At 42.3% G+C, this 13,673-nt stretch overlaps 1 protein-coding gene across 2 annotated transcripts in view; it reads left to right on the top strand.

Annotated features, from left to right (window-relative positions):
• OVCH1 (ovochymase 1) overlaps window positions 1–13,673 on the top strand; it is a 1,177,845-nt gene that overhangs the window by 999,165 nt on the left and 165,007 nt on the right. For both annotated transcript variants that reach the window (XM_069228188.1, XM_069228187.1), the window contains one exon: window positions 10,730–10,893. In XM_069228188.1, the coding sequence (XP_069084289.1) occupies window positions 10,730–10,893 (164 nt within the window). The remainder of the gene's footprint in view (window positions 1–10,729; window positions 10,894–13,673) is intronic.

The raw sequence follows: 13,673 nt of genomic DNA, 5'->3' as shown, positions 1-13,673 counted from the left end.
AGAGGGACAGGGATACGGGTGCACCATCACCTATGGTGATGAGCTTGTACTATAAGGTGATTGAGCACTTGAAGACGAAGGTTGCAGCGAAAAATGTGGATTGGCAGAAGATTGATCGAACTGCCCAAGAGGCTAAAGAGTCGATTCATGGTTACTATGAGAGGTTGTTGAAGGCGTTCAAGAACTACAGTGGCACAAAAACAATAGAGGCGAAGGACATGCTTCATTTTGTGTTTAGATTTGTGGAAGGGCTGAGACCAGAGATAAGTCAGATGATAAAGACGAATTTGATTTGTTGGCAGTCGAAACCTATTGATGAGGTGTTGAATTATGCGAAATACTGTAGCGACGAAATTGAAGTGAAACAGAAAAGGTTGAAAGAGAAAGTGATGATGATGCAACTTAAAGCAGCTCAGACAGGTCTGCAAGGGTTGCAAGGGTTCCAACAGCAGGTACCGCAACCGCAGCTGCAGGGAAATATGATGTTTCAGCCACAGGCGAGAGGCAGAGGAGGTTTTGGGAATAATGGTCCGGATTTGAACACTGTTGTAACTCCGACTGGTGTGCAGGCATTGAAAAAGGTGATGCCGTGTCACGTGTGCGGAATTGTCGGACATTGGAAACGCGAGTGCCCGATGGTGGTGCAGGAAGGTGCAAGTGTTGGTCAGCAAAACAATGATGTCAATGCATTCCAGACAATGAGGGGACCGAAAATGAAAGGTCCAAACCCAAATTTTCAGGCCATAAATCAGCTGCAGGGATTACAGCCTATGCAGCCGCAGCAGATGCAGATGCCCTGTGTGCAGATGACGCAAATGCAGCCAATGCAACAGCAGTTTCCCATGGTACCTAATCAGCAAATGCAAATACCTTTGGCACCAATGAATCAGCAGCAAGTGATGGTTCCTCCACAGGTCTCGAGTCAGGTGATGAATACAAATGGCACGGTACAACAGTTTCCATTACACAGTGAGAATGGAATAAACGATGCATGGGAGAGTGAAAGTTCAGGAGAGGAGGGAGATTGTGTGCTTGCAGCATCCTTGGAAGTTGATCAAAAGGGTCCATATGTAGAGGGAAGAGTAATGGGTCATCGTGTCTCATTCTTAGTTGACACAGGAGCCACACGTTCAACTGTTAGGAGCATTGAAGTACCAAATTTGCCACTCTCAGGGAGGACAGTTCAAGTAGTGGGAGTAGCAAACAGGCACCTGACGAACCCAATCACAGATCCAGTACCAGTCAGCATTGGTAACTATCAAGGGTCACATAAATTTGTGGTATGTGACTCAAGCCCGATAGCACTATTAGGGAGAGACCTATTGTGCAAATTGGGATGCTCGATTAGGTGTTCGGACGATGGAATTAGAATTCAGACGAGCAGTGATTGGGAAGAAGAGGAAAGTGTAGAAGGGGACGAGATGGAAACTGTCGATGAGGAATATCCTCTGATTACACTTTTTCCGATGATAACTGAAGAAGATATTCCAGTTGAATTGCGAGAAACAGTCGGAAAAGAAGTGTGGGATATGACAGGAAAGGAAGTGGGATTGGTGAAAGGAGTGGAACCAGTGAAAGTGACAGTAAAACCCAATGCAACCTTTCCCCAGACCCCACAATACCACATGTCACAAGACACCCTCATAAAAGCTGCCCAACTCATTGACGAGTTTGTAAAACAGGGAGTACTGAAAGAAGTGTTAAGCAGTCCATGTAATTCCCCAATCATGGGACTAATAAAGCCGAGTGGAAAGGTCCGAATTGTGCAGGACTTGAGGAAAATAAATGACATCATAATTAAATGCTGCCCTGTAGTACCAAATCCAGCTGTGATAATGTTTCAAGTCCCCTGCGATGCCGAGTGGTTCTCAGTCATTGACTTGTCACAAGCATTCTTTTCGGTGCCTCTTCATGAGGACAGCCAATTTCTCTTTTGTTTCAAATTCTTAGACAGAGTTTACAGTTGGTGTCGAATTCCTCAAGGGTTTTCTGAGTCACCGTCAATTTTCAATCAGATTCTAAAGAAAGACTTGGAAGCGTTAGAATTGCCATTCGAGTCAACCCTAGTACAGTACATTGATGACTTACTGATTGCATCTAAGACAGAAAGTGACTGCACAGCTGACACTATTGCCCTACTGAACCACTTGGGAAGGAATGGACACAAGGTGTCTCCTTCAAAATTGCAGTTCTGTCAGAAGAAAGTGAAATACTTGGGTCACCAAATAGAGAAAGGGTCACGGAGAATAATGAAGGAAAGAATAACAAGTGTACTTCAAATGAGTCCACCAAAGACAAGGAGGGAGGTGAGAAAGTTTTGGGGAATGGTGAGCTACTGTCGCCAGTGGATTCCCAACTTCTCAACTCTAGCAAAGCCTTTACTGAAACTGACCCAGAAGGATGCCTTGGATCAAATTGAGCTGAAAGGAGATGAGATGGATGCTTTTATTGAATTGAAAGAATGCATGTGCAGGGCTCCAGCTTTAGGTATGCCTGACTACACAAAGCCTTTCACATTGTTTTGTCATGAACGTGATGCATGTTCTTTGTCTGTCTTGACCCAAGCCCATGGTGGCATAAACAGACCAGTAGCGTATTTTTCGGCTACTTTGGATCCGGTCGCAGCAGCACTTCCAGGGTGTTTGCGCGCCGTAGCAGCAGTTGGTATCAGCCTCACTCAGAGTGAAGGAATAGTGATGGGACACCCAGTAACAGTCATGGTCCCTTACTCAGTTGAGATACTTTTGACCCGCTCCTGAACGCAACACATGACTGGAGCAAGACTCACAAGATATGAGACGATAATTCTGGGCTCACCGAATGTGCAGCTGAAAAGGTGCACTACGTTGAATCCAGCAACCTTGCTTCCCGGTGAAAATGCTGAAATTGAGAACGCTGAAGACGTCGAGCATGACTGCCTTCAGGTGACTGAATTTTGCACAAAACCTCGACCTGACATTAAGGATACTAAGCTTGATGAAAATGACCAAATTATTTTTGTTGACGGGTCATGTTTAAGAGATGCAATGGGAATTTTGAAAGCAGGATATGCTGTATGTACTGTAACAGGTGTCTTGGAAGCGTCCTGGCTTCAAGGAGTCTATTCTGCACAAGTAGCAGAGCTTGTAGCCCTTACAAGAGCATGCCAATTGTCTACATTGATGAAGGTTACCATTTACACTGATAGTCAGTATGGGTTTGGAATTGTGCACGACTTTGGGCAACTATGGTCACAAAGAGGTTTCCTGACCTCTTCAGGGTCCCCAGTGAAAAACGGGGAGAGAATAAGGGAATTGTTACACGCCATTCAAATGCCATCCGAAATTGCAGTGGTAAAGTGTAGTGCTCATACAAAAGGACAGGACTATGTTTCCTTGGGAAACGCATATGCGAATCAAGTCGCAAGATTTTGTGCCTTGAACTGTATATTGCTCAGGGATGAATGGAATTCGATAAGTGAGCCAGAGCTTGAACCAGCTGAAGCATTTGCCTTGAAGGTCGTGGATACAATGGATGAACTAAAAGCATTACAGAATAGCGTCAGGGAGGATGAAAGAGATTCCTGGATTAAGTCACAATGTACAAAGAGACCAGATGAGTTATGGGTTTCAAATGAGGGAAAATTTGTTTTGCCAAATAGTCTCTTATCGCAGCTAGCGCTGTTCTATCATGGGCAGGCTCCCCTAGGGAGAGATGCCATGATAAGATTGTTCAAAACTGATTGGTTTAACCCCAAATTTCGTCAAGCTGCAGAAGCAGTTTGCCATCGATGTGTCATTTGTCAGCAGATGAACCCCGGGAAGGGAACAGTTGTGAACGCGAGCCACATTGGCAGGGCGAGTGGCCCGTTCAGCAGAATGCAGATGGACTTCATTGAGATGCCTGTGCATGGAGGTCTGAAGTATGTGTTGGTGATTGTGTGCATTTTTAGTCACTGGATTGAAGCATACCCTACACGTAGAAATGACAGCCTTACAGTTGCAAAACTATTGTTGAGGGAGTTGATACCACGTTTCGGATTCCCGATCTCTTTAGAATCAGATAGTGAATAGATCAGTCACTTCAATAACGAGGTGATAAAGTTACTTTGCGCAGCGCTGAACATTGAGCAAAAACTGCATTGTAGCTATCGCCCAGAAGCCTCAGGACTGGTGGAGCAAATGAATGGTACACTGAAATCAAGAATGGCAAAAATATGTGCATCGACAAATTTGAAATGGCCTGACGCGTTGCCTTTGGTGTTAATGTCAATGAGAAACACCCCTGACAGAAAGACTGGATTGTCCCCGCACGAAATTCTCATGGGCAGGGCCATGAGACTTCCTGCAGTTCCTGCAAACGCGCTTTTGAATATTACAGATGATATGGTGTTAGACTACTGCAAAGGTCTGGCTGACGTGGTTCGCTCTTTCTCTCACCAGGTGGAAGCAACCACCTTGCCACCAATCCAAGGTCCAGGACACACACTGAAAGCAGGTGACTGTGTCGTGACAAAGAAGCACGTGAGGAGGTCGTGTCTAGAACCCTGTTGGAAAGGCCCTTTCCAAGTGATCCTGACGACAACTACCGCTGTGAAGTGTGCGGGGGTTCCCAACTGGATTCACGCCAGTCATACAAAGAAAGTGTTGTGTCCCACAGATGAGGAAGTTGAAGCGCTGAAACTGCCAGTCCCTGATAATAAAGTGCCGAGCGCTGAGACAGAGCAAAACAGAAGAGGAAGCGGACAGGCAGACATAGAGGGGAGAGAAATATTCTCTGAGGACGAAACAGACTCACTTGGGGAAGACCAAGGAGAAACATCAGACAGCGACGAAGCAGCTGAAGGTAACAAAGAGCCTGAAGCAGCTGAAAGTGACAAAGAGCCTGAAGAAAGTAACGGTGACAAAGGGCTCGAAAGAGGTGAAAAAGCAGGAGAGCCTGATCAGAGGAGGGCTTTCCCAGAAGCAAACGGTACCGAAAACGAAAAAGAAAACGTGATTGTCTCACCAGAACAAGGGGACAAGGCAGAACAGAACGAAACTGCTCAAACTTCTTCAGAAGAGATCGCAGGTCCATCAAGTGGACACAGTGCAAAGAAAAGACAAAGTATATCGCCAGTAAAACTAGGAACTAGAGAAAAGTTGAATGACGAAGGGCCAAAAGTGAAATAGAAAAGAAAGGAAGTGTCTGTCGTGGTACCAACCTCAAGTGAAGAAAAAGACTTGGCCAAAGAGGAAAGTACCAGCGAGGCAGAATCAAAGAGAGAGGCAAAATTGAAAAGGAAAAGGATACCAAACAGGAGATATTCCGGTCCAGAATGGGCATATGTAGTCAATGACGATTGGACCGACGAATTTGTATCTCTTAGCCTCGAACGAAGAAGAAGAGATACCAATAGAAAAGAATTGTTTTATGGACACTGTTGATTGAAAGGGTGATAAATGACATTGCTTGCTACAATCTAACGTGATACAACCAGCTGAGACATTGCTAAACCGAATGAGACATTTGCTAACCTGATAAGACTTTGATAACCTGATTGACTCTTAAACCCGATTTGAGACAACATTGCTAACTGAAAGAGACTGAGTTCTGAGTTATTGCCGAATTGAGACAAATGCTGCTAACCGATAAGTGACTGGGCTTCTGAAGAAAACTGTGTGAACATTGCGCTCGTTCAGCTTTGTAACTGAATTGCTAAATCGTTTTCTTTTACAGGTGCTTCTAGCTCTCTGATTCTATACAGATCATGGCTACACAAAACAGTAGAATGAAACATTGTAAATATGTGTGTATAGGCTTGATAACCGCATGTGTACTAATAATGATAATAGTGCTTGCAATGCATGGTAAGAGTGAGAATGAAAGAATTGATGCTTCTACCTATGCTCCTGTTACTGTCACTGAACTAACTGCACTGAAAAGACTAGAATTAGATAAGAGACACTTGCATGATAAGAAAGAGCTTTCGTATAATGTTTTCTATCGCTTGCTAACAGAATATGTTGAGACTATGGATGCAAAAGATTGTTATGTGTGTACACAGATACCGACATCGGTAACGGAAGGGGTGACTTACCACCACATGCCTCTTACATATGGGATTACATGTAGTATAGTAACTTCTAGATTTTATGGTCAAACCAACATACAGTATTTTTACTCAAATTATGATGTTACCTTTGCATATGTTCCTATAATCACGCAGCTAAGCCAGATCGCTAAAGATTGGGATGCAAAAATAATGAGGGAATTTTTCGAGCCAATGCAACCTTTTGAAACAGCTCATGCTCACAGGGAAAATCTTACCTGCTCGCTCTCTGCAGTAGAAATAAGCTTTTTAGATCGCACAGATGATAGAAGGGCACAAATGAATGCGAAATTAGAAAAGGAGCTACATAAGAGGACTTCAGTAGATAATTATGCTTTTGCCGCAATAAAAACACAAGGGAGAATAGCTTTAGATGCTTGGCATGTAGGGAAATTTTGTATATATCGAGGTGAATCTTATTATGATAACATTTTTGTAGGAGCGAGTGAATGTAAACATACGTTTATCTTTAAGGCCAAATGGACATTCATGCTGAACGGACTTGATCCTGTCATACCAGGTGTATATTACATTTGTGGGCATAATGCCTATTATCGTCTTCCAAAAGGATGGTGGGGGAGATGTTATTTGGGTATAGTGTCCCCAAAGGTTTATCAACTGGATGACCTATCGATGATTCCAAAGACATCTGGATCCCATCGTATCCAGAAAAGAGAGACCGCAGCTGCTGTGGTAGGAGATATATTTGGAGCCATGATTCCTTCATTGGGAGTTGTGTTGAATTCCATCAAAATAAGAAAGTTGTCTACTATAGTGGATAACATGTTGACAAAGTTTTCAGGTGCTATGATCCTGATGGATGCTGAACTTGCAGCGGAAAGAGCTATGACTCTTCAAAACAGGCTTGCCTTAGACATTCTTTTAGCAAAGGATGGCGGCGTTTGCAAAATGCTTGGTGCGCGCCACTGTTGCACGTATATTCCAGACAACAGTGCAAAGATTAAAACAATGCTTGCTAATCTAACAAAAGAGAGTGCAGATTTGAAGGAATTGAAAGAACCAGGAGTGTGGGAGAAGGTTGGAAAGGGACTTGCTTCAGTAGGAAATTGGCTTGGTGGCATTTGGAATGGAATATTGCTAAAAATAATACAGGGAATATTAATAGTACTGATTTGTATCTTTGGAATTTGGGGAATAAAAAGGGGAATAATAATGATTATGGCAAGAATCAAGAGAAGGAAGGAAGAGAAAATGATGAAAAGAATGGCAGAAGAATACAAAGCAAGGACAAGGGGAACTAAAAGGCAAAGAGAACTGACAGAATTTTAATGGAATAAAATTTGTGGGAATAGTTTTGTGTGATGACAAGTAGTCATCAGAGGAGGGATTGATGACGCAGAAATGAAGGTTTTACATTTATTAGCGCTTAAACGTAGTGCCGCAATAATCAAGTGTGACTTTAATCGAACGAATAAAGATTGTACGGGGACAAATGTGCCCTCAGAGTAGTTTGCCAACATTTATAAGCGTGCTTTATATAACGTGATGTATTAGAAGTGCACTAATCCGACATAATCGTAAACGTGTGCTATGATTTGCTTGTTTTAAATGTTTTAGCTTAGCACAACTTTAGTGCAGGCTTCGGCCTAGTTGTCTTGTCTCACGATTTAGATGCTCGTATTTTTCCAATGTGCTAATAAACGTGTATTCTTGCTTGAAGCTGTACTTTTCCACTGAGATCGTTCACATGCTTATCTTAAGGTTTCGTGCCAGCCTGGCATCTTCTTCTTTGCTCCAAGGTCAATCTGCAGGTGCGGACAATGGAAGCTCTGAAAGTGAGTTAATTGGTATAAAATGTTGCAACTTACGTAACCGTCTCCAAGGATAATGTATGCTTAAGTAAAAGCTTGAGAACTGTTGTTTTTGATTGGACAATTTGAAGCCAACCTATGAACCCTCCAATGGAAGACCCTACTGGATTTGAACTGTTGTCTATTTAAACCAGGTGCACAAGGAGAAAGAAGCCATTATTGCCGTTACCAGCCATTTTTATAGCCATTTTTGCTATTACAGCCATTACCCGGACATCATTGCCATTACTCGCCATTACCCGCCATTTTGCAGGACATTGGCCATTATGGCCCATCTTGCTGACTTCGTCATTTTGCCGTCTTCGAGAGACTTTTAAGAAATTCTCGCCCTAGAGACTTTAACTTTGATCTGTCCCTTTTGCATGAAGTAGTAGTTTATCTTGCCGCCGTGAGGCAACTGCCCCGTCCACCCTGCCCCTTTGCCCCGTTCCATGCTGATTGAAAACGGTACCTGTGAGACGAAGACCTCTTTGAATGCTGATTGAATTTGGTAAATATGAAAGGAAATTGTACAATTGCATTGTGTTTCTTTTAGGTAACCAACTGCTGATTTTTGATAAGAGCCCTAGTTAGGAGTTTTCTAAATTAATGTTACAAAATTGTTTTTGCATGAAGTCCCACATGCCGATGCTAATCTGAGGTTAGATGAGGATTCCTTTTGTTGCACGATGCAATTTGAGACCTTGTTATGCTGACTAATGTATGCAATTAGCTCATTACAGATTATAGTTTTAGTAGTTTGCGTTGCCATTATCGAAGGCATTGTCATTCAAATGCTGCATAGATTGCATCTTTTCCGCCGTTATGGACAGCTATCAATGTTCATTTACATATATCATTTGGTGTTGAGACATCTATATTGTGCTAGCTTTGTTAATATAGGGAAATAAATTCATTAACTTCGAATAAACTGGTGTGGTTATTCATGACCGAAAGGTCATGGTTCGTCGAAATGTTTTCTGGATTAATTGTTAAGTGTTATGTTGATCAGGGTATTGGATATGTTCGTTATTGATTATTGATTAGATTAATTGACTGATCTCGGGTGAAGAGAGTCCCACTTGGTCAAAAGATTCATCGGCCCAAGAGCCAGGTAAATTATTAGTACGGAACGCTCTATCAGAAGCGAATAAAGACCATCTGGACCAAAAGAGTGCTGTCATTTTACTTTGATCTTAGCAAACACTTCTGGGTGGAGGATCAAGTCTTTGTTGGTTTTACGGGTGTGAAGAAAGGCAAGGCAGTTCGCAAGAAGATCATCTCCAGATGGATTGTCCTCTACTAAAATCTGCTGCGTAATGGCTAAGAAGGAGCCCCCTGAAGGCTTAAGTCATTTTACCAGAGCTAATGTTGCAACAACTACTCTAGCTAGAGGAGTCTGAGTTCTGTCCCTCTGTCAGACAGCTACATGGGATGCGCTTTACCCATTTACCAAAGACTACTGCCTAAACAATCGGGTATGGCATGAAGGGCATTTTGCCCATTCAGTCTTCCAGGACTTAGTGTAAAACAGTCTGTAGACCTGCCTCAGGTGTCCCTCCCATTCTCCCTGATTCTGTGAACTGCAAATCTCACTTTGAAGAGATGTATCAAGACCTTATCTTGGCACACTGATCATTCCACCTGTTTGGCTCTGTGCTTCTGGTGCGGAAAAACAATCATGAACTGAGGTCAGTGTGCTGATGTGGTGCCTATATAGGCACTGCACATGTCACTTCTGGCTTAGATGCAAACACCACACGGAGCTGAAGAACACACCTACGGGCATGCAAGGGGATTGCTTAAACAGTTACGGATCCAATGTTTTACATTAGATCTTCGTACCATTTACAGTAGAATGCGTATGGCTATAAGCGCATGAGTCATGTCTTTTACAGATAAGATATGTAGGGACGTGTTGATGGGAGCACTAGGTAGCATTTACCTCACATGAATCTGTCTCTGTGGAATATTACAGTTATAAACTTTGCTAGTAAAATGCTATATTGGAGAGGTTGGGACCCTGAAGGTAAAGAGTCGGATATATGTTGAGATATATAGTAAATTTTTAGATCTTGAAATGTATTTATAATATGATGGCTACTGAAGTGTGAGATGTTTAAATCTTTGTATGTTAAACATATCACTCGTTTGCTAGGGGGTTTGCTTAAGCCTCATGCAACTTTTACTATTTTGAAAATCTCCTCCTATAAAACCTGTCCGTATTAAATCATTATGAATGTTAACTGCAGTGATGAAGCCTGAACAAGGAAATGGAACCCTGTTTCGTGATTCAAAGTAGATTTTACTTTGCTCTGTAGCAAGTAAAGGAATCCTAATATACAGGCAATTATAGTCACCTCTAAACATGCACATGTTCCCTCTATCTGTCTCAGATTTATGCTGATCCTAGGGAAAGACAAAACATCATTTGAGTAACCTTTTGTGCATCTGGGAAAATTACTGCCTTCTGGATGAAGGTATTTCTTAGATTTGACATGATTGTAGGGTACAAACATCTTAGAACATCAGGAGTGGCCAACTTTATATATTTTGCTATTTTTCAGTGGAGCATTATGTATGGTTATTCAGGGTGTGGCGTTTGCAAAGAGAATTGTCAGAGTTTGGACCTTCAAAGCTAGATCAAAAGTGGAGGATTGGGTTGGAAGGCTGACAATGCTCTCACTTCATGAAGTGCCTGAAATCCTTGTTTGCTCTGTCAAACCTCAAAGCATGCAAACATAAAAATGTTCCGCTATTCATGAAAAAGTAGCTAGTGATTGCAAATCAGCATATGAGGTAGCATTGAGAGATAATTTTTAATTTTGAAATATTGTTTACTTTTTAGCCTTTCTGATACTAGAGTACTTGTGGGAATTACTAGTTTGGAACAAGCGAATTACAACAAATATTTTGTGAAGAACATGTACAGACCCATAGAATACAGTGATGGAACATTTCCTCCCATGATGGACATCATGCTTCTGGAACTGACAGCACCTCTGAATATAGGTATGAGATCCATTTTTATTATTTTATGACAATGATTGTCAGGGGCCAGTTTGCATCACAATCTGCTGACCAATTGTTCCTGTACCCAATGTAATGGGAGTGTTTAAGCATACATATCTTACGGAATGGGTTTCTTTCTTTGGTATCACCAGCGTGGCTTTCCATTATTTTGTTAATTCACCCATTTCTGACTCTTCCTAGAAATCTGGGATATGTCCAGATGTGGATCCTTTGTTTACTCTTACTATGAACCCAATGAGGTATTCATAGTTGCAGTGATGAGAACAGTAAAACAAGATATGTATATATACATATATATTTTTTCCTATGTATATAGCATGTTTTATCATATTTTACTGTTTACATCACTGCACTATGAGCACGTCACCATCTTCACCACTGTAAATTATAACACCTATCAAAAGTATATACATGAATAAAATACTTGCATTCAGAAAGGTTAGGTTTATCCTGGTGTTATGAAGTAAGCATGTGAATCACAGATGTTCATAGAGTGCATAAACCAGGACTGACACTGAAAGAAGACCCATGGAACCATTACTTTTGATCTGCTGTACTCTCATTCTGTTATTAGGCATAAAGGGTGTTTATTCAGTGTAGTTTTCTACTCCGGAGGGCAGTCATATTTTGATTTGCCTTTTTTGTTGGTTTTTAACTCGGTTTGACAAGACATTATTTAATCTAATCATAAGCTCGTTTCATTCTCCAAAGTATTCCTTCTAAACATCAAGAAGAAAAATTCTAAATCTTTTAGACCATTGCACAAGCTTCCTGATAGTAGAACCCAAACCCTGCACAACACTGTCACTGATTGTAATGTCATGGTAATTGGACTGAGCGATTTTACCCCCAGTGTCGGCCTTTTAAGATAAGGCCATTACAGCACAGGTAGGGTGATGGGCACTGACCGGGTACACATGAACACGTGTGCACATGCATATGCGGGCTGCACATGAGAAACTCACTGTGCAAGTCCTATTAGCTGTCCATATGTAACATACCTGTGGCAGTTTTAAATTGCAAATTCAACCTGTCAAAATAACCCCTTTTTGACAGGCCTAAACCTTCTTTTTAAATATTACGTCACCCATAAATAGGCCTTATTATCCCTAATGGTAGGGGATTTATGGATCTGACGTGTAAAAATAATGCTGAACATGTCATTACAGTAAAATATCCTCAAAAGCTATTTTTCACGGTAGCAGGAGTGGCTGTTTGCATTAGGAAACACTGGGCTACATTGATACATTTAGTAACTGCTAAATTTGAGCCGATATAATCCAGAGAAGTAATTTAAGGACTCATTTTTATACTTATTGAAAATCCAATTTAATGGTAAAATCGAATTTTGACAAACTAGTGAGCAACATATACTTTAAAAAAAAAAAAAAACTACTAGGTTTTCTGCCTAAAACTTTGGAGCATTCAGCTGTCACTTGGCAGCTGGATGGATCCTCTGGGGTGAAATGTGGATGCTCCTAAACAAAGGGCAAAGGCCTTGAATGTGGGGCAGTTTCTGACCTTCCCTTAAAAGGATGTCCTGGGTTCTCTGCCCAAGAATTACTTTGACTGCAAAGTGTCCTACCATGTCACAAGCAGATGAATAGACAACCAGACCCACTTCCTTCCTTTGTCCCTCTAGCCACCTTAGCTCCAAAACCAGTTTGAGGATGAGCTGCCCAAGAACCGTGTTTGGAGTGACCACAAGGGAGGGTTTTCCCCTTATTATAACCACAGCTCTGAGAAGGCACTGCCATTTTGGACTCTTGTAGAATGCTGTGCCAGAGTGTTGGGACAGGGGTGGCGCTACAATGTGACATCCAACTTATTAATCCCTGCACAAGGAAGGGACAGGGAGCAAGACCCTAGACATCCACAACACCAGAAGCATGGACAGCTGGAAGAAGCCACCTGATACCTGTGATGGACTAAGGACTTTGCCTACAGCTGACCCCCAGAACTAGATTGGTGTCTTTAGGGCTGGTGACTCCACTGCCCACCAGCCAGGAGGGACCTGTGATAAAGCAGACAAGAAGATTGGTGCAGGGAGCTGGTAAAACCAGCTTCCCTACAAAGTGTGCCCCTTTAGAGCCAGAGGGCATATTGAAAATGCCTCTGGTGGCTTGGGTTTGCTGGCATGAGCATAATAAGCCCTTGGTCATTCAAAACAGCCCAAAGAGCTGGAGCTAGGCTCATTTAAAGAATTAGACCTTTTCTCAAAGTTGCTAACAAGTGTGTAGAGCTCCCCTGAGATTCATAAAAATGTTCTTGGGTGAGCCAGCAACTAGAGATTGACACATTCAACTGTTTTAAGGAGGGTACATGAGTAGGACCCTTCCCCAGAGCCTCATATGGCCCCAGAGTCCCCATCCATTGGGACCTGCCACATGAAAGTACTGTCCTGGGAACACCAACTTGGGTGTTTCGCCCCCTGCTTACGCTCATGTGGACAGAGGAATGTGAAGGCTCCCATGAGCTGGAGCCCCAAGGAGTTTGCTCCTAGTGCAGTGGAAACAGAAATGAAAAAGCCTGCTCCCGCAAAGCACAAGGGCTACAGGCAGAGGGACCCTGTGGGGTGTTGGAGGGCCTTGCCCCACCGGACCCAACAAACCCATACTAGCCATGGATGTCCGAGACCCACCAGAGAATAAAAGCAAGACAAAAATGCATAGCAGAAGACTGCTTAAAGAAACAGAGGGCAAAAAATGCTAATAAAATATCCTTGGATCACCTCATTCTACCCTGTGAGTGCTAATTTA

This window comes from Pleurodeles waltl, chromosome 4_1 (assembly GCF_031143425.1).
Source record: "Pleurodeles waltl isolate 20211129_DDA chromosome 4_1, aPleWal1.hap1.20221129, whole genome shotgun sequence".
Classification (NCBI taxonomy): Eukaryota; Metazoa; Chordata; class Amphibia; order Caudata; family Salamandridae; genus Pleurodeles; species Pleurodeles waltl.
This window is presented reverse-complemented; position numbering and strand designations above follow the sequence as displayed.